The 25,013-nt window shown below is 35.0% G+C and overlaps 1 protein-coding gene across 1 annotated transcript in view; it reads left to right on the top strand.

Moving 5' to 3' along the window:
* Positions 1–25,013, top strand: part of LOC123653844 (guanylate cyclase 32E) — a 65,006-nt gene that overhangs the window by 34,135 nt on the left and 5,858 nt on the right. The window contains exons 10-21 of the mRNA XM_045589823.1: positions 1,326–1,443; positions 2,432–2,522; positions 6,784–6,960; positions 7,987–8,219; positions 14,200–14,304; positions 14,406–14,477; positions 15,810–15,981; positions 18,170–18,392; positions 19,574–19,708; positions 20,568–20,680; positions 23,000–23,151; positions 24,221–24,319. Of these exons, the coding sequence (XP_045445779.1) occupies positions 1,326–1,443; positions 2,432–2,522; positions 6,784–6,960; positions 7,987–8,219; positions 14,200–14,304; positions 14,406–14,477; positions 15,810–15,981; positions 18,170–18,392; positions 19,574–19,708; positions 20,568–20,680; positions 23,000–23,151; positions 24,221–24,319 (1,690 nt within the window). The remainder of the gene's footprint in view (positions 1–1,325; positions 1,444–2,431; positions 2,523–6,783; positions 6,961–7,986; positions 8,220–14,199; positions 14,305–14,405; positions 14,478–15,809; positions 15,982–18,169; positions 18,393–19,573; positions 19,709–20,567; positions 20,681–22,999; positions 23,152–24,220; positions 24,320–25,013) is intronic.

The following is a 25,013-nucleotide window of genomic DNA, read 5'->3' as shown; positions in this document are numbered from 1 at the left end:
TTAAAAGCGGGCGGTTCGTGCTGTTGCACTGCAGTCAACTGTATAATGGAATAATGTGCTAACGATAATCTATTATCAAACTTCAATAGCCATAACTTTCTTTATTTTAATAATAATTATCACAATTTTGGAGATAACGACTGACTTGACGACGCGTTGGCGCAGCGGTCACAGTACTGACTGTTGCGCTGGCGGTCACAGTACTGACTACCAGTATATAAGTGTATAATCTATGGTACTGACTGTTGCGCTGGCGGTCACAGTACTGACTGTTGCGCTGGCGGTCGCGGGTTCGATCCCCGCTCACGACAGATATTTGTATTGGCCATTTAGATGTTTGTCGTAGTCTGGGCGCTTGTGCATGTGCATTGTGTATGTTTACGGACCCCCAACACGGGAGAAAATCCTACTGGGGGCCGTTGAGTGTGAAGTGTTTATTTATTGTTTTAATGACTAGCCCGATGGTGCAGTTCGTAGTGGCTCTGCTTTCTGCCCCGCGGGTTGTGGATTCGATTACCACCTGAGCCTGGGTGTAATTTTGTATTTAAGTATTTATATGGCTTATTTCTATGTATATTTATAAAAAAATATATTTAGCTACAGCGGTCGGCTTTTACCTATAACAAGCATTAAGTTGCTTACCTTAGGAACAGACGACCGTGTATGTTATTTAAAAAATCGTTTGTTAGATTTATACGGCTATGTTTTTTAATAATTATAGTTTTTTTACGGCCTTGAAGAAACAAAGTAGATAAATGTTTCATTTGTAAGGGGTTGTAGATGTGGATGAATGATGTATTTTCAGCGTTACAAAACAAAACATTTACAAAAATGTTTTTAGTGATGTTTGTTCAGTTAAAACAGCTCTACGTGTCACGGTTTGCGCTCGTTTCCTAAAACACTGAGTAAACATTTCCTCGTACATTTATCTCACAATGAATCAATATAAAACAACTCTGCAAGTTCTCTAACCAAATCCGCAAGATGTTTTGATTTCTATATTCACAACGTGTAAAATCATACATGCACACTGTAAATAAATATTTTATTAAGGTTATATTAAAGATGTATCCTTTGTTCTACTGTATAGAATAAGGATATTTTGCAGAAAACTTAAAACATATACAGTAGTTAAAAAGTTATTGATGTGTTGGATACAGTCACCCGTAAAATAGCATTATCCATAAGTGGTGAAACCGGGCCTTAGAGGACAAAAGTCCTATAAAATTAATGTCTACTAACTAAGACTAAATAGATAATAATGCGTTTATTTTTTAATCTGTCATGCTTTGAAAACTTTAAAAGCTAAGGATATTTGGTAACAGGTATTGGGTTCACATGGATGAAAATGGCGATGCCGAAGGGAACTACACTCTCCTATCCATCGATCCAACGCGCTCTCCGGGACTCTATCCACTCGCCGTTTTGCACAAAACTGCTCCGGTAACGTAATCTACTTTTTTCTAACTATTCGTCAGACTGGAATACCCTGGAACGATCTCCTCTCTGGAATAAAAATCTAAATCGCTTCAAAAGAGGCCATCGGGTGAATGGCTCACGTACAATTGTGAAAACGGAAATAACGTCAGATCTTTAGGATCTCTAAAGATGTCACGTCTGTCCAATATAATATTACATTATATACAATAAAATTATTTTATTTTAAGGAGAATTAAATCTTTACGCATTTTGGATGCGCCTGAATTGTATTTTTGGCGAAAATGTAATAAATAACAAAACATTTTATAAACATCTTTTTTTGAATTCCTAATGTGTGGGTAACATAAAAATAAAATCTTAGATATTACAAAACATTTCGTATTAAGATTAAAGTAAACAGCATTGAAAATACCAAAAATATGTGATAATATAATTAAATTATTACCTACATTTTTTAAAATATTTTGAGATTAAAATCTAAACTGAATTTATTTATTTCTTTACACTTTTTGCACACCAACACTAAAAGTAATAAAAATTTAATTACGTAAACAAAAATAATAATGTTGCATTAGTTGCAACAGGCAGCCTTATCGCTAAAGCAGTGATTTCTTCCAGACAACCTTTGGGTAGAGGACTAGAATTGTTACTGGGGATAGGGGCGTAAAAATGTACTAACAGATATAAACATAAATACAACATAAAACATACGTATATTTTTTTCTATTAATATTATTTTTATTAACAATATTGTTCTATGTCTTTTAATAACATATATTATTTCGAAATGTGTTTTAGCGCTGGATTAGAAAAGTGTTGTCTGAGAAAAAATTTCATTGCGGACGCTCGAAATAGACATTCTTTTGTACAATAAACGTAGAATGGAATTCTAAATAAAGCTTACACTTTATTAAAAGCCAAAACAACATACAAATCCGTGCCTATTTATTTAGCTACTCTTAAAGGACCATTTACTTTTTATGTCATCCAGGAATTACGACTCCTACGAGAGGTCAAATGGCCTGGCGGTCGGGCGCCCCTCTCGGAGCCGCCTTGCGGATTTCGAGGAGAAAAATGCGTCAGTGAGTAACGTATTACCAAAATCCATATCGATAGAGCGTTAAAAGTGGAATATTCATGACACCCGCGGCGACCGTAAAGCGCCCTAATGGCTCGCGTACGTAAGTAGCTAAAATAATAAGCAATGGACTGTTCCATTAGTCGAGCAGATTTTGTAAGTAAAAAACTTCTAGTCGGCTGGAGGTCGGCATTAAGTACAGGGCTCGTAAGAGATCGGGGTGGGTCGTAACTCGTAAGCTCGTAAAGGCCTCGTAACGCAGTGGGACAGTGCGAGCGACAAGTGAGGCGAGCGGACATCGCCCGCTGCGGCGCCGCATGACGCACTTTAGCTTTCAGACGACATGAGTGCCTAGTGCGAGCTTTTAACCGACTTCCAAAAAAGGAGGAGGTTCTCAATTCGACTGTATTTTTTTTTTATATATTTTACATCTGAACTTTTGACCGTGTGGACCGATTTCGACAATTTTTTTTTAATTGAAAGGTGGTGTGTGTCATTTGGTCCCATTTAAATTTATTTGAGATCTAACAACTACTTTTCGAGTTATATCTAATAATACGTTTTAACTTGACGCTTTTTTCGTCGACCTACGTTGTATTATACCGCATAACTTTCTACTGGATATACCGATTTTGATAAATCTTTTTTGTTGGGATAAGGGGATATCCCTAGTTTAGTACCATGATAAGGAAACCAGGATCTGATTATAGGATCCTAGAGAAATCGAGGGAAACTCTCGAAAATTCGCAATAACTTTTTACTGGGTGTACCGATTTTGATAATTTTTAATTTAATCGAAAGTTGACGTTTATCATGTGGTCAAATATAAATTTTATCGAGATCTGATTATTACTTTTTGAGTAATCTTTGATAACGCGTAGTTACTTGAGTATTTTTTCGTCGATCTACGTTGTATTACTCGTCGATGTAGTTGAAGTCGGTTTTTTTTTTCGTTTGCGAGCAAACACAATTATGTTTAATCCGCCTCGCAATAACGGGCGTAAATTTCATTTTGTATGGGAAATTCGGCAATTCAACCTAGTTCTCGCGTTTGCCACTAGATGACTCTGTATCGATTGTATCGTATAACTATTCTTTATCGTCTAGGCTGCAGTGTTTTAATTCCCATGCAAAATAATCTTCACGTATAAACGCGTTTCTCTCATGCTTCTGTGAATAAAACTCGCACTAGGCACTCTGATGACCGTTACTCGTAAGTGTTCGCAGTTGGTCCAAACAGTTTAACTAAACTTCGCTATTTTATCCTTAAGCGTACATACTGAGTGAATAAATGTTACATAGGAACAAACAGAAATTATTGGATCTATTAGATCTATAAAAGTGATTTACGTTTTATGTTTTGATATATCTTAATCCATATCAATATCAATGGGTAGCTTTCAAGCGAAATTACTGCTATTTGTAACTTTTTATTTAAATATTTTTTATAATTCTCAAAAAAAAATATTAAAATATTCAATCACTTTCACGGCAATTAAAGATAAAACTTGGTTTTACGAACTAGAAATACTTAACTTACTTTCTATTTTAGACCAAATACTCTTCATAAATCCACCTAAAGAGAAAAGAAACATTGAAGTCCGTTATGATACAACAATAAGTATACAGTCATTAGCTATAAGTCACGTTACACGTAGTACAAGTCATTACTGTATAAGCACGACGCAACAAGATTATAAATTGCAGCAATATTAAGTGTCTGAAGGGTATCAGCGTTAAGTCAAATCGCTATAGTCACTCTCGACGAGTAGATGTTACGACTATGTTCGAAGTTAGGTCATCAAGCTTGATCCACGTATTAACCCGCTTTAAGTTACATCATTTGCAACAGACTCTCGATCTTGGCTCATGGCCTTTTAACGTATTTTCTACAAAATTTAATTTCAAAGTACATCGCAATCTTGATAGGAATGCTGAAGAGTATAAAATAAGGGATAAAATAAGTTGGTTGCACCAAGTAATTCGTTACAAAGATATTTGTTATATAAACTCGTTTTAACAAGGTAAGAAAACTTCTTTAGTAATCTCTACATTACAGAAATAATCTTCTGCTAACTCTAGTCTATGATGTAAAGGTCATAAGTTTTAAAATTTTGTTATACACGGTATTAGCACTTAGGTAATTGGTAAGGTAAATTACACTTTCTATTTATATTCTGCAATGGTTGGCTGAGAGTCGTGATAAAGAGGTTTATGACAAATGTATTTTAATGTCGTTTTATCTGGAATTAATACTTCTGGGCGCCACCAGAAGATTTCGAATTATTTGTTAAATTTAGGCTCGTTTTCGAAAGGTAATACTAAGGTAATACTAGGTAATGACTTGTACTACGTAATGCAATTGTTGGCGGTGTTTAAATTTCAAAACTACTTATTTACTTATTATACGCTGAGTTGCACGAAAAGAAATTAAAATTTAACTAGTGATTAAACTAATTTAATCGCAAGAATTGTATGAAATTCTTGTGATTAAATTAGTTTAATCTCTACTTAAATTTTAATTTTGTTTCGTGCAACTCGGCGATAGTATCTTAAAGTCAAGTAAAGAGAAAAAAAACAATAAAAAAGAAATAAAACAATTTAAAATTATTTTCACCGTTACACCTTTATACAAAAGAATCATAACTTTATAAACATCAAAGTATTATTTTGTTGTTGGTCATTTTAAGTTTCGGATATTAGTGCACTATATCAACCCCAATGTCAGAGTTAGTTAGTTACCTAAAAAGTTTCAAAATTTGATATAAATAAAATAAAATGATCATGTTTAAAAAAAAAAACAACTTCGTCAAACGGAACTTTGAACTAGATCTATCATTGTCTCAATCATTATGACGCGAATGTCGTTACCATTCATGTTTTCTTCCCTTATCCGATTTCATACTTCAGCGATCTTTCAAATCCGCTTTTATGTAGGATATCCCATCTAAATCTTCTACTTACAAATTCAATTGAAATGCCATTACCCGTATATTTTACAGGGATATAACAGACCTCTATCACAGAATGTTAATAATATCGACTAAACGACTTGTAAACTACTTCGAATAACCCTTTGATTTTCTTCAAATATCTTGAGAATATTTTTAAGATATTAAAAACTATTTCTAAATTTGACACTGGCTTCAATTTACTTTTCTTATAAATAGAAATGTTCGCCTTTTAAACCTAGAGAGGATTTATTTCATAAAATGAAATGTTTTTTAAAACATTTAAAAAATTGAACAAGCAGAACTCGCATAACTATAACTTGGTTTAAATGTACATGTACATTAGAATTAAGAAACTTGAAGTTACAATAATTTTCAAATCGCATCAAAACAGTACTGCGTAACTCCGATAAATTTCTTTTTGGGGCCGCCGTAAGTAAAATTCACCGTATCGTGCCACTTTGTTTAAACAGCGTGTACTGCATACTAAATAGGGTTGAAAGTTAATTAAAAATTGACTAATGATGTATACTGTTATTTTTATCTGTACAAAAGCTTGACTTCAACTTTTAATTTATCTTTCGAACACTCTATCAACTATGCCGAGAAATAAATTGCGAAGTTGCTTTTGATAGAAAATGAGGTTACAATATCATAAGCGAGTTAACAGCAGACTCTCGACTTGTTATCAAGTTAAATATAAAACAATGGACAAGCTGTCGTGAGCTTCGCTAGACAAGTTGGCAGATACCCATACAGTCTACGCTATTATGCACTGGTATGCAATACCTTCAACTTATTCAGCACAATTGCCAACTATAATGACTAAGTATAGGTATAAATGTGTAATGTAGAGTTACTTGTAGTTTGCGTCGCTGTCCTAATTGTTTTATGTATGTATGAGATTACGTTGTAATATTGTTCGGTTCTATGTAGGCTCAGCTAATTAGTACCACCCACCAACCTTACCTATTGTTGTCACTTTCATATATGTTTTGCTTTGTTTAAGAATGAATAATGATGAATTAAGTCTCGTCGACAAATCTTTTAAAACTAGTCATAGGGTTATTAAAGTATTATATGTAATTTGAACCCAGTTTCCTATTTATTTGTCTTTCACACAATGTAGCTAGAAAAGTTTTACAAGTCAATGCATAGACAAATGTCGTCAGAAATATTATCAATATTCGGTTTTTCTAAGTTGTCTTAAAATATACATAACGAGTATTAAAAACCATATACCTTTATTATATTCGATTTTATCAATATATTGCTGAGAATGGATAGTTCTGACTTTTTCAAAATATATCGCAGATCACGTGGGCTCTTGGGCCCTTGGTGCCTCAGGCGGTACTCTAGCACTGTTAGCGCTGGCTGCACTCGCTCTGTACCGCGGCTGGCGCTATGAACAGGAACTAGACTCACTCTTGTGGAAAATCGACTTCAGGGATCTGCATCTGCCCGATGAGGACCAGCGAAACAACAAACTGAGTAGGTAAACGGAACTTGTATATGTTGTATGCATGTGCTTACTAACGATTGCATGATATTGATACTAACATGCGAGTGCATGAATTGTTTAGAAACAAAGTATTTGTAACTTTTAAAAATAATTTCAACGTTTTAACCTGAACTGCTTGCAAAAGTTACTAAAAATGCGGATTCGCTGATTATTAAACACACTACGTCATTCTCTACTTTTCTTTTTAGGTAGATAGCAATTTAAAATTAACGTTTTAAACATATTTGAAATTATGTTTAATTTAATGTAGGGCTTAAAACCAAGAGGAATGTTTACGTAAAGAAATTGTGATTTTTTAAAAATGCTATACATGTTTTATGTACCGCTACGCTACCGCGAGTGAACACGCGGGTCACGGTTAGTAGTTCATCATCATCCCTTATCGTTGATAAATCATCACCAACCCTTTAGTCTATCGCAATCCACTGCTGGACATAGGCCTCCCCAAGTTCGCGCCAAAAATGGCGTGAACTCATATGTGTTGCCCATAGTCACCACGCTGGGCAGGCGGGTTGGTGACCGCAGGGCTGGCTTTGTCACACCGAAGACGCTGCTGCCCATCTTCGACCTGTGTATTTCAAAGCCAATAGTTGGATGGTTATCCCGCCATCAGTCGGCTTTTAAGTTCCAAGATGGTAGTGAAATTGTGTTATGCCTTAATCACCTCTTACGACACCCACGGGAAGAGAGAGAGTGGCTTATTCTTTACTGCTGTAACCACACAGCAATTGACATAGTAAACAAACGTAAATATCCAAAGTTGTACCTACTATCTTAAATACATAACACTTGCAAAAATGTTAATATTAACTTTTAACGAACTGTCTTATCGCTACTGTTGAAGAAAACTTTGTTATATGTAAAAAACCGACTTCAATTACATCAACAAGTAATAACACACATAAAAATAACACACTCGAATGTAAATCTCCCCCTTTTTTGAAGTCGGCTAGAAAAGACAAGCAAGTCGGTCAGAGCTAATTTTTTTCAGCAAGATAGCAGCGCGGGTGTAAATGCAAACTCTAACAACGCAATAAGCAACGAGAAGGGCAGCGCGGGCGGCGCGCGCTCCAGCCAAGTCTCGCTCAGCTCCAACCCCGACCTGGACTTCCGCTACTCCGCCATATTCACCGAGGTCGCCTTCTATCGCGGACGCCTTCTTGCCGTGAAGCGCGTACGACGGAACCAGATCGACATCAACCGGGAAATTAAAAAGGAACTCAAAATCGTAAGTAACACTTTTTTTTTAAATTTCATGTAGGCGGCAGAAAAGGTGCGGATGCTTGCTCGACTTGAAGCTAGTACTACGGAACCAGATAGACATCAAAAGGAACGTAAGTACCTACAACTTTTTTTTAATCCATATAGGTGGTAGAAAAGATTATGGTCCCTCTGATGATAAGCAGATACCGCAAATGCGTAAGCTTTTATCGCCTATAACAATAGGGCGTTGAAAGTACGTTGTTAACTCTACCCCCTCCCCTCCCCAGGGGCACTGGCTATCTTACTCACAACAGAATTATAACACTACTTGAGAGTTATTTGTCTGTGATCTTCACTAAGATAGAGGTACTTCCCCAACTAGGCTGCTACGAAATGTCCTGCAAGATGTATCCACTACGCTCTACCTGAATAAAGTTTTTTTTTTAATGTTTGTCCTATTAATATTATAAACACGAGAGTTTGTGTGTATGGATGTTTCTTTCACGCAAAAACCACCGAATGGATTTTAATGAAAGCTTACAATAATATAGCTTATACATTAGAATGACACATAGGCTATAATTTTTAAAGATAGTGTGTGAATTTTCTAAAATATAACGATTATTGTCAAGTAAATCTGAAAAAAATTTATCATCTGCGAGCTATTCTGGCGTACGCTGAAAAAACTGTATAGTTTACACTATATTATGTATAAGAGAGATGTTCATCTTAATTAGTACTACAAAAAAGACCGTGACAGCATATATCTATTTTTATTAGTAAGCCGTTATCGTAAAAACAGTGAACCATAAATACACTGGTAAAAATCAATACATTTGGTAAAAATCAATTTGTTACTGATTTTTATGCCGCAGAACCAATTTAGATGAATTTTGGTATAAAGATAATAAATAATAAGCTACTCAAAGTAGTAGTAAAGTAGCTAGTTATCTATATATAAAAAAAACTTAAAACAAAATAATTTTATAACAAAATTGCACCCGAAAACCCAAGGCACCAAATTAAAATACTATTATGTCGGCACCAAACAAACAAACAATGTGTGAAGAGTAATATCATAAGACCGGTTAACGATTCAGCGCATTCTTTCCCCGAATTCCATATTACGTTTTTTATATTTTTATATTTTATTTTTATGTTACAAAGCAATTCGACTTTAGATTAAAAAAATCATTCCAATTATACATAATGCAATTTTAGGGTAGCATTCAGTTCATTAAGAAGAAATTTAGTTGATGAACAAAAAACCGGCGACTGCTTTTCTAACAGCTCTAATTTATTTTAATATGAAAAATCTCGAAATAAATATATAGAATATTCTACTTTTTTATTATTATTTTTCAAAAATACAAAAAACACATTCTTAACACTTATTCATAAGCCTACCACGAAAACTCACAAGAGTTTATCCGGACAATCCGCCGCGTCGCATACCATATTATTATATAATAAGAATAACAGTTGTAAAAGTTTGTTTACCAATAACCGTTTACTCTGTGTTGTTTTACTCTAAATTGGCAACTTTTTTTGTTACAATTAATTTCGAGAAATTATCTAAGTCAGATAAACCAGTTCCAAGTTATGAATAGTTAAATTACGGTCGTTATTTAGCGATATTTGATTTAGGCGACGAATAAATAATCAATCTTAACATTGGCGTTCTATTCACATTGACGAAGACGAAACGTCGCGATGCGTCATGAATTTACTGATTACAGAATATCAAACTGTGTTTCAATATAGAAACGTTCGAATTTATGTTAATAAGATATCATGTCGTGCGGGGACGTGCGTCGACGACACGCGACAAGGCGCCTTACTTTAATTTACGATTAATTCTGCGTAAAACACACGATATTTACTACAAGTATTTTTGCATTCATGATGAACGGGTAGAAGTTATTTTCTTTATTGATAGTTATTAATCGTTATTGATTTAAGTCTCATGTAGGTACAATACAGATAGATATATTATTATTTAAAGTAAATGTTTTCATAAAAGCTATCTAATCCTAAAATAGATTTCTTCCTTCACACACAGAAATTACAATTTCCAGGCTAAAATTAGAAAAGCTAGTTGTAAAATCGATTTATATGGTATTAAAGCATAAAAATATGGCAATTAAAATTCCAGACAAAATGTAGGTTTGGGTCACGTGCATTCCGGCGATGTTGGCTGTTCCAATGTTAATACAGCCTTACCTTTAAAGTTTGATTTGTTTTGTAATTTTTTAACTTTTGATCTGAATGCTGCATTGAGTTTTTAATAATAATGAACAAAATAAGTTGTATAATATTATAATTATATCGATATATAAAACAAAAATATTCAAATTGAATTGTCTTTTTCATTTTTTTCGTCTACCAAAAACAACTAAAATAAAGTTAATTGGAGTAAATACGTTCATAATATAAACAAAATATTTTTGTAAAAAAAATCTATCCATGCTCTAACAAGTAAACAATTCATACGCTGATACCTAAGAATAATTTATAACAACAAATTGAATAACTACATACTGGTTTTTACTTCCACTAAAAAGACTATAAAGGGCATTTTCTCGTATTACAGTTAAGCCTACCAGTCCTACATCCCTTTGTAAACGATCTAAGAGAAACGATATCCATTGAAGCTCAGCCGCTTACGAACAAGAAATTTCATTCCGTAACAAAATAGAAAGATCTATTGCACTCATTTATAAAGACTTTACTTACGCCTCGGGTTAAACACAACAAAACAATTTACTAAAGACAAAAGCGTGTGTTTGAAATATGAGTATTTTAGCCTGGCGGAACTGATTAAATCGCTCAGATTACTTGACGGGAAGATATGTTCCCTCATTATTTTTCTTGCGTTGTTTTTCATAACGATGGTAGCTTAAATAAATATTGTATAAAATAGATTTAGTCGTAATTTTAGACTGCAAAAAGACATAAATAAATAATAATTCCCTAATTATACAACAATATATATATTAAAATCTCGTGTCACGATGTTTGTCCGGGCTAAACTCCGAAACTACAGGACCGATTTTACTGACATTTTGCACAGATATGTAACGTTGTTCAACTTAAAATATTGGCTATATTTTATTTCGATTAATGATCCAGATATTTTTATTAAAAAAGATGAAAGATCAAATATAAGACAGCCACGGATACTTACTATTCCCTATTACTTTACGCGATAAGGACAAATAAACAAATACAGTTGCTTTCGTGATTTTAAGGATTGTTTAATTGCTCTTTACGAAAAAGCAATCTATTATTTATTTACTTCGCGGTCTAATTGATTCTAATATTTATTTACTTATTTAACTTAAAGTTTTCTTTTGTATTTACAAGACTTTTGTTTTACTCTTGAACTTAAAGTAAACCAAAAATCGCTTCACGACTAACAATAAGTTACCAAAAAATAAAGTGAAACATATTTCAGTGGTGTAGAATTGTTCGGGATGGTTGTTGACGTGATTTATCATATCCGTTATGGGAAAACTTTAATATTACAATACCACGATTCTATGTAGTCATACAACATAAAACATGCTTAGAAATATTTTATCTTTTGTGACTGAATATTTCAAGTATCAATAGTCCTTTGTTTTGTACACCTTTTTTTATTTTAGATTCAAAAACAAAGCACTTATATATACGATCACATTTTACGTTTATACATATAATAAAATGGTAGGAAAGTCAAAACTGTACATTAATTTTTTTTTAAGAATACTTGGGGTGTGATCTACAATCGATACCGAAGCCAAAAATATAGTTTTTAGAATTTTTGTCTGTTTGTCTGTTTGTCTGTATGTATGTCCGGGATAAACTCAAAAAGTACTGCATGAATTTACTTCAAATTTGGCACGAATATTATTAAGAAGTCGGGTCAACATATAGGCTACATAATATCACGCTATCACCTACGGGGAACGAGCAGTGAACCTTTATTTCTTCAACGCATTCTGTAACAACGTGTAATCTAACGACGCATATTTGAATGTTATTGTTATGTTAATAACCATGTCATAAGCTAGCTTCACACTATAAATAAAGACATTCTATAGTACATTTAGTATCAGCATTGTACCCGTGCGAAGCCGGGGCGGGTCGCTAGTTTACAATAAATAAATATTATTAATAGTTTGTTCATTTGTTCAACCTCAATATAAAATAATTACGACGACGCGTTGGCGTAACGTTTACAGGCTGTTGAGCTAACGGTTGCGGGTTCGATCACCACACATGACAAAAATCTGTATTGGCCATACCGATATGTTTGCCGTGGTCTGGGTGTCCTTGTGGGTTTCCCCACCGTGCCTCGGAGAGCACGTTAAGCTGTCGGTCCCGGTTGTTATCATCTACACCTGATAGTGATCGTTGAACCCGTATTGAAGCAGCGTGGTGGATTAAGCTTTGATTCTTTTCCTACATGGGGAAAGAGGCCTATGTCCAGCAGTGGGATATTACAGGCTGAAGGGTACTTTACTAGTACAATTTTATAATTACCATATTTATTTTGTGTTTTACTGAAATAATCATTACCAAAAGTTATAATAGAATAAAAACGATTTCATATAGGTACTAACTACTACTAGAGGCGATCAATAAAAATGTATTTTTTATAATAGATGAAGAGGACTTAACCGACTTAGCAAAAAAATTTTTAAAAATATTTATTTAACAAGATTTCAAATAACTTGAATATTTTTTGTAGTAAATATCATTGACCTAGTATCGAGTATTGTCTGAATTTTTTTTTATTTATTTATTTAGAATCGCCAACAGATTATTATCTACACTCGTCTAGTTAGAATTTAATGTCAGACTTTGCCGTGTATTTGGTTTAATAAAAGACAAAAGGACATGTCATTGGAACCTCTTTTGGAACACGTTCTTAATATAACAAGTTTTTGTTCCACGTTCTTCGTACTGTGCAATAATAAGAACTACGAAAATCTTAATGGAAATCGACATCGACGGTATACAATCAAGGCCCGAAACACGTCCGTTCTGAGAATTTTTGCACGTGCCCCCGTCGAATCCCGCCTTCAGGACAGTAAAACAATAGCTTTGAATGGATGCTAGTACAAGACTTTATGTCAGATACTATTCATGCTTTGACGAAATCAATATAATTCCTCCCACTGTCGCAATCTATCATTCAATTGAAAAAATGCATTAAATGCCACGACCACGCATTGTGTGCTGAAGCTGTTTGCATTACGTTCGCCGGATATAAGTGAACAAAAATAATATATATTTGTTTTACAGTCACAATAGTTACGTGATAGTATATGAAAACAAAATTTAGATTTACTACCACAACATTAAAAATAGGTTCAAAATTAATGTAGAGTTTAAAGCTATTTTACATTCATTAATTGAATATTTTTGGTAATCTTTCAAATATTTTTAATAATACCTTATAATATTCATAAATCCTATAAATTATATCTATAACGAGAACAGCCTACGCAAACGTGATCTATCAATTTCTCTCATAATATTGATATTGATCATAATAATAATCTGTACCTGACAGTCTTTACTCTTACGCAATGGAATTAGATGTTCGATTATATAATTGGCTAGTTTTCCGCCGCGGCTTCGCCTTATTTAACTGTTCCATTAGTATAGATTTAAAATTTGATATAATTATTTAGAAATAAATTATTCATTTTTATAACGAAAAATACCTTATTTATTATTTATTTAAAAGCAAAAATATTCCGTTATGATTGCTTTTATGACCAATAATCTACGCAATTACAAACCAATTATTATTTAATAAAAGCGAATACAATTTTGTAAGTTCAATAAGAGGCTTTTCGGATTTTCCTCAATAATAGACCTTTATAAAATGTTGTTCACTTTCGGTATGGGACTCTTGAACATAATCCCTATTCTTCGCGACCGAATCGTATTACGTGTAATAAAAGACGGTTATTTAACGTAAGTATTTCATAGGTTTATCCTTGTCACAGATGCGGGACCTACAACACGACAACGTTAATGGATTCGTGGGAGCTTGTATCGAGCCTCCCAACGTGTGCGCTCTCTCCGAGTATTGTACTAGAGGTAGTCTTAAGGTAAATTATTTTTGCTTCTATTTAACAATAAATATATATTAATTACTATAATTAATAAAGTTTTGGTAAACATTTGTATTACTTAAATATTAAATTTCCAGGATATTTTAGAAAATGAAGACATCAAATTAGATAATATGTTCATCGCTTCACTCGTAGGTGATATTATTAGGGTAAGTGAAAATACACTGTTTGTCTTTGTCTTGTTATTTTATAATGTATAAAGTACCTATAATTATAATGGTTACATGATAGCTTAACCTTGTGCGTAACAAAGCCAATTGGAATGTTTTTAACATAAATTAAGATATTTACTACAATGACTTAACGAACTGATACCTACTTAGATTGGAGTCTACTGAATTAACATTCTTGACGAGTTAGTACAATACGTCCTTATTACATAGCGGTATTATATAGGTATTTGCATTGGAAATCACTTTCGTTTGACATAACGCTTTGCAAGTCACTGTTTTGCACTTTACACATTCTTACATCTTGTATACTAATACGTGAAGCAAAAACTTTGTATCCTTTTTTACGAAAATTGCGCGGACGGAGGAGTTTAAAACTTCGTACACTATAGTTTGTATAGAGAAGTTTTTAATTATGCATAAAAATATATAAAATAAAATAAAAACACTACGCACACACGCACATTATTTGTTGATTGTCAAAGTCTGTAGTCAAATTAAAAAATTAAAAACAGGTTATTTTAATTATTAATTTTTTTATATTAATTTTTTTAATTATAGTTGAATTTCGACCACTGGGCGACTAATAGTTCAATAAAATCAGTAACCGAATACTTTGTAAGTGAAAATATAATGAAAATACTATCTCGTAAAAAGATGAATAATTAAATCATTGAAACAACATAACATTATATTGCAATAAATACAACAAAACTAACCATTGTTTATAAAAAATAGTAAGTTTGATTACGCCATTACCAGTAACTAATGGTCGAAATTTTATACTTCACGTAATAATATACATATAGATAATAATTCCTCTTAAATTACAATTCCATAATGGTCTCATTTAAAGTTCAATGTGCAATAGAAACTATTTAAGTTCAATCGTGGAACTATTCAGAGACAGCGAACAAATTTCAATAATTAGAAGAGAGTAACTAAATATAGATAATATAGATTTTGTCAAAAAAAAAACTATTTTAGAATAAATTTTTTACTATTGTAATATAAATCAATGACATATTTTCAGCTGACACAGTAATAAGTCTTATATTTTTATTTATTTATTTATTTATTACCTAATGCGGTAGTACATAACCAAAACTACCACTGACCATAACATATAATATTATATCATTAGTAGACTATTTTGATTACAAAAAATAGTAAAGCGTTGTATTTGTGTATATCATATATAACTCTCTTAAATATCGATTAAGAACAAATCATACATAGCTGGTCATTCGATTTTAGTATATAAGTAATATACAAAAAAAAAAAATTAATGATTTTTTTTCTATCGGATAGGGAATGATCTTCATCCAAGAGTCCCCGCTGCAGTACCACGGAGCACTTCGCCCATCAAACTGCTTGGTCGATGCGCGGTGGGTGGTAAAGCTCGCGGACTTCGGCCTCAGAGAGTTCCGGAAGGGAGAGCTGCCCCCCTCAGACCCCACTGTACTTCGCTCCCATATTGACAGTAATCAGCTTTATTCCTTCTACCTATACTAATAATATTAATTTTGTCGGTTAGTTATCGATAAACAGGCTTGATAAGTAGAGACCCATTTCATTGATTGCCGATACTGGAGCAAGCGTTAAGCAACACATAAAAGTTTATCCCATAGTTTTCTTTCTCACAGTCAAACTTCCCTTCAAAAATTTGTGAATTTAAAACTTGTCTTACTACGTGAGGTTAAAATAGACCCTTAAGCTACCTAACCTCCTTCTGATAAAGCCTATACATAACTAGAGCGAAATAAACTTTAAAGCGAAAATAATTTTGTTATCTAATAGAGAAGTTCATAATTCCAGAGTTCGTCTATATAGACGATTCACATGAACTAAGAATTTGAATTGTCTACTTCGTGAAAATATTAGATGAAACAGCGTTTACCTTTGTTTTTACTACTTTTGTATTTCATTTGCTCTTTATCATTTTTTTTTTAATTACGGCATACACTTCTATTATACGTGAATATAAATAAATAGGTAGCTACATAGTATACAGAATGAATTAAAAAACTATGAATCTCTTTTTGCCAAGTAATGGTAGTTCTAAATTATATTGTTCCTTAAAAATAATGTTAAGTTAATGTAAAAATAATAAAAACCTGTTTTGTTAAATTTGAAATATAGTTGCGAGTTTACATCGACTGTTTTTGACCATTCCATATATCTGACTGATCTAAAGACCGACATACGAAAACGTTTTTTTTTTTTTTTATTAAAAAAAACTGTTTATGTCAATTTTTAAAATTAGAATTATGATACTTTTATTCGCCAACTTTTTAATAACAAAAACATACAGAACTCTGTACACGTTTGAGAGTATTTTAATAATATCTATTAGAATTTAAATAAAATAATGAACATATGTATTTTTTATAAATTATGTCATTTCAAATGTGTCCACATCTAAGTGAGCAACTGCTAGTTCGAGTACAGTCTCAATATACTGCTGCATTGCAACAACATGTAATAGAATATTTGTGTCTTATTTCGCTTCTTGTAAAGTCGATCGTTTTTAAAAGATAACAACATTTAGATTAGGTAAAAGTATTAAAATAGTATTAGAAACATTTAAATAAAAATCTTCTATAATAGTTATATAAATATCGAAGGTCGTAACCCGAAAGCACTCAAAATTTAATCAAATATTTATAATAGAATACGAAACATTTTATGAATGTTTGGGCTTTTCGTGATATCGGTAGTTTCAAACCAATTCCCGGCTATAAAATAAACCTAATATAAACACACTCGGCCATCACGATTAGTACGCTCTACATTTCATAAATACAACTTAAGACGGTGCTAAATATACATTGATCCACAAATTTTATGAGTCTATATAAGAATGTTGTATTAACAATTTTATTTGCTTTTCTATCAAAGTATAAAGTTACAACATTAGTGACTTTACGAATATTGAAATACATATAATACATTATTATACCTACATGAAGACCGTTCTAGTACTGTAGTAGTGCGTGTGTCGTGGAGGCGCCTAAAAACCTGCGTTCGCGGGTTCGATTCCCGCTCGGAATAGATATTTGTATTAATATTTGATCCGGTCTAGGTGTCTGTCCTTGTGGGTCTCCCCATCATACATCGGAGAACACGTTAAACTGTCACTTCCGTTAGTTATCATAGATATAGTCAATAGATACGCGAAGCAAGGAATATATTCGCTAGTATAGTGGAGCATCATGACTAAACTTCCACCATTCTTCAACATGGAGAAAGAAACTTGTGCCTAGTAGTGGGATGTTACAGGCTATCATCATCATGAATCTTAATCTTATTATCATACCTAATCGTTTGCAATCAATTTACATTCTCGATCGGTCGTCGTATAGTAACAACCAATATACAAACTCACTTCTGGTATTCACTACCCTTGTTCAGTTTTAAGAAAGAGAAGTCTTTAACTTATTGCGATATGGAAATTGCTCAAAGTCTGGACCAGCCCAACTGGAGAAGTACCTCAAGCTTACAGAAGATCACAGACCTCTCGGGGAGGGGCGGAGGTAGTGTTGTCAACGCACTTGTAATGGTTCTGGTGTTGCAAACGTCTATAGTCGACGATAGTTGCTTCCCAACAGACGGGCCGTACGCTTGTTTGATTAATCGTAACCAAAAGTGAACTCGTGCGTGTCGGCCAGGTCTCGCGTACCTGTCCCCGGAACTGCTGCGCGCGGCGGGCTGGGGCCAGGCCAGCGTGCCCGCGTCGCTGGGCGGGCGGGCGGGCTCGCCGGCGGCGGACGTGTACGCGTTCGCGCTGCTGCTGTACGAGCTGCACACGCGGCGCGGCCCCTTCGGGCCTGACGCGCCACCGCCGCCCGCGCTGCTGCGCCGCCTCGCGCACCCGCTGCCCGCGCCCTACAGGTAGGTGCGTGTCTGTGACCTGTGTCCCGCCGCCCGCGCTGCTGCGCCGCCTCGCGCACCCGCTGCCCGCGCCCTACAGGTAGGTGCGTGTCTGTGACCTGTGTCCCGCCGCCCGCGCTGCTGCGCCGCCTCGCGCACCCGCTGCCCGCGCCCTACAGGTAGGTGCGTGTCTGTGACCTGTGTCCCGCCGCCCGCGCTGCTGCGCCGCCTCGCGCACCCGCTGCCCGCGCCCTACAGGTAGGTGCGTGTCTGTGACCTGTGTCCCGCCGCCCGCGCTGCTGCGCCGCCTCGCGCACCCGCTGCCCGCGCCCTACAGGTAGGTGCGTGTCTGTGACCTGTGTCCCGCCGCCCGCGCTGCTGCGCCGCCTCGCGCACCCGCTGCCCGCGCCCTACAGGTAGGTGCGTGTCTGTGACCTGTGTCCCGCCGCCCGCGCTGCTGCGCCGCCTCGCGCACCCGCTGCCCGCGCCCTACAGGTAGGTGCGTGTCTGTGACCTGTGTCCCGCCGCCCGCGCTGCTGCGCCGCCTCGCGCACCCGCTGCCCGCGCCCTACAGGTAGGTGCGTGTCTGTGACCTGTGTCCCGCCGCCCGCGCTGCTGCGCCGCCTCGCGCACCCGCTGCCCGCGCCCTACAGGTAGGTGCGTGTCTGTGACCTGTGTCCCGCCGCCCGCGCTCGACCGCTCAGGGCTTGCAGGCCCGCAGCTCGTTCGATTCCGCGGGAATGATCTGCAAATTCCGCACTCTTAAAATAATACTGTACAATCTAATTCAAAGTCCATGCTTTTGTTTATCATATCCTAAATAATAAAATTTTATTTGACACTTCATATACAATTTAACAATTATAAGTTGATTCATAACAAACTAATAATTAAATCATAATCGCGTTATGTGTTACGGTCTAGAAATGACAGGGGCAGAGAAATGTGCAAGTCCATAAACCATTTGACAGTTATCGTCTCAAATAGTCGGTAGATCACAGCTATAATACTGCTCTCAAGCCGTGCTGTGTCCCTGTGGTCAGTGAGGTAGCTACAGCTCCTAGGGAGGGTCGGGGGTAGGGTCTGTTGCGATGCTTCTCGCGTTGCAGCTGCAGGCATCTGTAAGCTACAGTAATAATCGCTAACCATGAGGCGAGCCGTTCTTGTTGCCGCCCTGGTCGTACTAAGTTTGTGGTCGCCAGGCCGCCGCTGGAGGCGCTGGCGGGGCGCTTCGACTGCGTGCGCGAGTGCTGCGCCGAGTGCTGGGCGGAGGACGCGGCCGCGCGCCCCGACTTCAAGGCCGTGCGGGCGCGCCTCAGGCCGCTCCGGAAGGGCATGTACGACTAGCTTTATGACTATAAACTTTTACCCTCACTGTGAACACTTGATTCTACGGGACTTACTATGATTGTCGTTTTGAAACTCCCAATGTATGCATTCATGAGTTTCATCAATAAATTCATTCATCAATCAATCAATACACATCTCATAGGCGCTGTCTAACGACATTGCATCTAAAAAACGTTAATTAATAATATGATTATTGAAATACTTTTAATCTACTTCCTCCATTTTCTCAATACAAAAATATACAATATGGGCATTAATGAAGTATATAATCTTATGAAGCAAAAAATGAACACTTGATTCTACGGGCCAACAAGATTGTCATTTTGAAATTCCCGATATTTAGCGATTGGTAACCAAATCCAGTCGAAAATCGAAAGAAGACTAGCTTACTTTTATCATGACTTCAATGGAAAAAAACTTATCACTGTTTTGCTACTTTTGATGAAGATAATAATAATACTCATATATACCTTTATTACAAAGCTTAAGTTTTTATATTTTTGACACGCTAATCTCGAGATCTAAGGGTCCTATCACACAGAACACTGGCCAGGCGATGCTTTTTCTATCTTAGTGGCGTGATACCACGAACAGATTAGTAGTATTGTAATGGATTTCATATCGTAAAAACCACGTCCAATTTCATGTAACAAATTTTACGTAAACCCCAACTATCGTACAGACACTCAGGGAAAACAATTATAAAGACAAAACTGTTTTTACTTATAATATTTCTGTAGTTTGTTTTTCCACAATTTTAATTTTAAAATGTATAAAAATACATTTCAAATATTTCAACTCATATAAAAGTATCTAAATATTGACTAAAGTTTATTTTAATTTCAGGAAACCAAATATATTTGATAACATGATAGCTATGATGGAGAAGTACGCAAACAATTTAGAAGCGCTAGTCGACGAGCGCACTGATCAGTTGCAGGAGGAAAAGAAGAAAACTGGTAAGCTTTGAACCTACTTGTTATCGGTTTAATCTTATTAATAATAACTCTTTTGTGTATATCTTTTGAATTTCGATAAAATTTCGTTGGAAAATCAAAAGCCAGTCGAAGAAAAATATTCGAAAACAATCATCGCCCAGTAAAAACTTTTAAATTATATAACAAAATAACAGTAAAGCAGTGTTTACATAAAAGTATACAATTTTGTCGTTCTCCATAACTGTAGAAGAAGATATCGTTTATATATTTATATATGCATTATTTCTATGTATATTTATAAAAAACAAACAGCTATATCAGCCCGCTGTTACCTGTAACACAAGCACATAGGAACAGACGACCGCGTGTGTGTTATAATATATTAATTTATTTATTTATCGTCTATCTAATGTAAAATAAGTAGGTATATTTTACGCGTAAGGTTTCAGACATAGATTTATCAGAAATTTAAGACCAGACTAAATACTAAAGCGTGTATTTTGCAAAACTATATTGTTTATAATTGTGTTTGCTCGCAAACAAAAAAAAGCCGACTTCAATTACATCGACGAGTATACAACGTAGATCGACGAAAAAATAGTCAAGTAACTACGCGTTATCAAAGATTACTCAAAAAGTAGTTATCAGATCTCGATAAAATTTATATGTGACCACATGATAAACATCAGCTTTCGATTAAATTAAAAATTATCAAAATCGGTACACCCAGTAAAAAGTTATTGCGGATTTTCAAGAGTTTCCCTCGATTTCTGTGGGATCCCATCGTCAGATCCTGGTTTCCTTATCATGGTACTAAACTAGGGATATCTCCTTTCCAACAAAAAAAGAATTATCAAAATCAATACTTTTAGTAGAAAGTTATGCGGTATAATACAACGTAGGTCGATGAAAAAATCGTCAAGTAAAAACGTATTTATTATATATAACTCGAAAATCAGTTGTTAGATCTCAAATAAATTTAAATGGAACCAGATGGCACACACCACCTTTTGATTAAAAGAAAATTTGTCGAAATCGGTCCTCCCAGTCAAAAGTTCTGAAGTAACATACATAAAACAAAATACAGTCGAATTGAGAACCTCCTCCTTTTGTGGAAGTCGGTTAAAAAGAAAAGAATATTACCTATATCATGATACATTTTTTAAATAACAATTTCATAATGTAATGACTCGAGGCCTAGTTTTATGTTCTATTCTAATAAATTGTATTGTTTTTGAAAGCTGCTCCTTAATTTTTATCTTGTCTTTTACAAAATATATTTAAATAACCGTTTTCGAGTCCCGCTGGCTCGAGGCTCTGTTTGATTAATATGGCAGATACGGCAGTGACTACGCCCCTTGTTTGGAATATTATATCAAGATATATAATTTTCGACACAAACTGATCACGTTTACTTTTAAAATTATTCTAATTGAAAACCATCATTCGCTTCCTTGTCCATTCAAGACAAGAGATGGCAACCTAAACTATTTCCGTCACGATCGGGTCTGGACACTAGATTTGAATATTTGTCTGGTCCACTAACCATTTGTGAATAACGATTAGTTTTACTCGATATTATATGAATGTCACGATCGACGCGATCCAGTTATGTTAACATTCATCTGCATGTCTAGATAACTATTGATTTATAAAATTTAAACGTTATAAGAATTTTTATATTTAATTTATTGGAAGTAAAGCGATCAACAAACTTTCTCCAATATAATTACAATAAAGAGACCTTAGCCCAACACTGGAAAGTTTACAGACAGTTAAAATTTAGTTCAATACATAAAAAAGTCAACCTATTTCATTTCAGCCTATCACAGTTCACTGCTAGACATAGGCCTCCACAAGTTCGCGTCAAAAATGGCGTGAACTCATTTGTTTTGCCCATAGTCACCACGCTGGGCACGAAAACATTAACGAGTCTTTTAAATTTTTAACGTAATATGATCGTGTCACAAACTATTGTTTCATTAACATTATTTTTCATTTAACATTTTGTTTCATAGGTTACCGATTTATTCATTCAATATAATTATTTAGAAAATTAATAAAATAAATAAATAGTTTGAGACACATAATATAAATCGATATCTAATTACATTAGTTAATTAATGTACTTTCAGAACTGTGTAGAAGAAACTTAGAACCTTACTAAGTAAAACTGTGTACACACAATTAGGTACTTATTTTAATAAACGCAGACTATCAAACGATTTTTAGAACTTGATAAATTCTATTGAGTCGCTATAAATTTTCGACCGTAAAATATAAAGACGTTCCTGAGATAAGAAACCGTAGTGCACGACACACGTATGCGTTCGTTGACAGAAGCGTTACTGGAGGAGATGCTGCCGGCGCCCGTGGCCGAGCAGCTGAAGCGCGGCCGGCGCGTGATGCCCGAGAGCTACGACTCCGTCACGATATACTTCAGCGACATCGTCGGCTTCACCGCCATGTCCGCCGAGAGCACGCCGCTGCAGGTCACCGTCTACTAATTGTGTTCATACCTACACTAAATTTAAATAAAACCAACACCTCATTAAAAATTAGTGTGAGACAGTGCCAGGACTGTTCCTTTGACCGGCGTGTGTTAGACCACGCATGAACGCATTAACATGACCGTATCTACTTAGGGGACATCCATTAATAACGTCAGCTATTTTTTCAGTTTAGACCCCTCGTCGCCTTAGGTGAGATTTAGTGAGATTTGCCTGGTCCCCCTCCCCCCTCTCCTTAAGAGTGACGCTGAATATAATAGAGATTGATGGGAAATAGTAAACTGTTCAAGTATACTATAATTCATTTATTTCAATTAAATAATATACTCGTAAATAGTAGCTGTGGCTCAGATTATTAAGAGCTTTAGGTATATCTCTCTATTTATCACATTGTTGAAATTGTTAACTAAACTAAATTTTGAATCTTATTAGGTAATGTAGGTATCCAAGCCCTTCTGCAGTATGGGATACAAATGCGCTGGTATATAGAGATGCGCAAATTATTCTTTATGAATTTAAGAGTCGAGTATCTCAATATACTTGTGCGTATGTACGGATTGTTAAGAAAGTGGTGTACCAGTTTTGGTTTAGATTCCTGGTCATCGAAAATTACAAGGTTCGTTATTAAAAAATATTACAGAAAGAGACATATAATAATGACGTAAACCTAATTAATAAGTATTCATACGTCATTATTATACATGACATTTTAAACTCTATTAGGTATAAATAATATCGTCATCAATAATCAGATAAAGACGGCAATAGAAGTTGTCAGATCGATCTGCAAGCGAAACTAATCTTTATCACCTATGAATCTGCAAGCGGCATTTTCAACCTTAGGGTGTTACACTTTCTTGGCCGACGGTACCTATATCATCATTTATACCCATCAGCATATTTTAAAAGAATAATATCATCATCTAAATTTTTTACATTTATTTTTCCAACAAAGTAAGTCATACTACATACTGATTAATGTGTATCGATTAATAAAAACTTTGCTCGTAATACAAAATAAAACATTTATTAATTTATTTCTATATTACAGGTAGTCGACTTCCTCAACGATCTCTACACGTGCTTCGATTCAATTTTAGAAAATTTCGATGTTTACAAAGTGGAAACAATAGGAGACGCTTATATGGTGGTGAGTATTTCAAAAAATATGATTAGGTACACGTAACAAAAATTAAATTATTGAATAAACATTAGTGTTTTCTTTATTCAAATTTACAAAACGTTTTTCATATCTGTGGTGTACAATAAAGAATAATATTACTAGAAATCAACGTCTATAATTACATATACTATAACTATATAACACAAGCGTGTGAATACGAATTAAATTCAAAACAAAATAAAAAATAAAAAACGTTAAGAAAAATTGGATGATTTTCACAAAGTTTATTAAATTAATCATTCCATGAGATGTGTAGTTTGTACAACGCAACTGAAAATTTGCATCTTATCTTCAAAGACAGCCCAGCAGCTTTGCGTGGTTTTGAACCAAGACGCATACAGGCAGACGGAAACAAAAAAAAAAATAACTTCTTAGCTTATGAAATAAGTACCTACTTATGTATAGGAATATGTATAAACATTATTGTTATATCTTGTTAGGTAAATATTTCTTTACGGTTTGGATGTCTGTCCTTGTGAATCTCCACACCGTGCCTCGCAGAACACGTTAAGCGGTCGGTCCCGGTTATCATATACACCCGATAGCGACAGTTACTCATATTAGGGAACATATCCTAATACGTGATTTCCAATCCGTCTTCTACATGGAAAAGAGGTCGATGCCCAACATTGGGATGTCGAGGTTGGATCGAGCCGTATCG

Source organism: Melitaea cinxia, chromosome 5 (genome assembly GCF_905220565.1).
Source record: "Melitaea cinxia chromosome 5, ilMelCinx1.1, whole genome shotgun sequence".
Classification (NCBI taxonomy): Eukaryota; Metazoa; Arthropoda; class Insecta; order Lepidoptera; family Nymphalidae; genus Melitaea; species Melitaea cinxia.
This window is presented reverse-complemented; position numbering and strand designations above follow the sequence as displayed.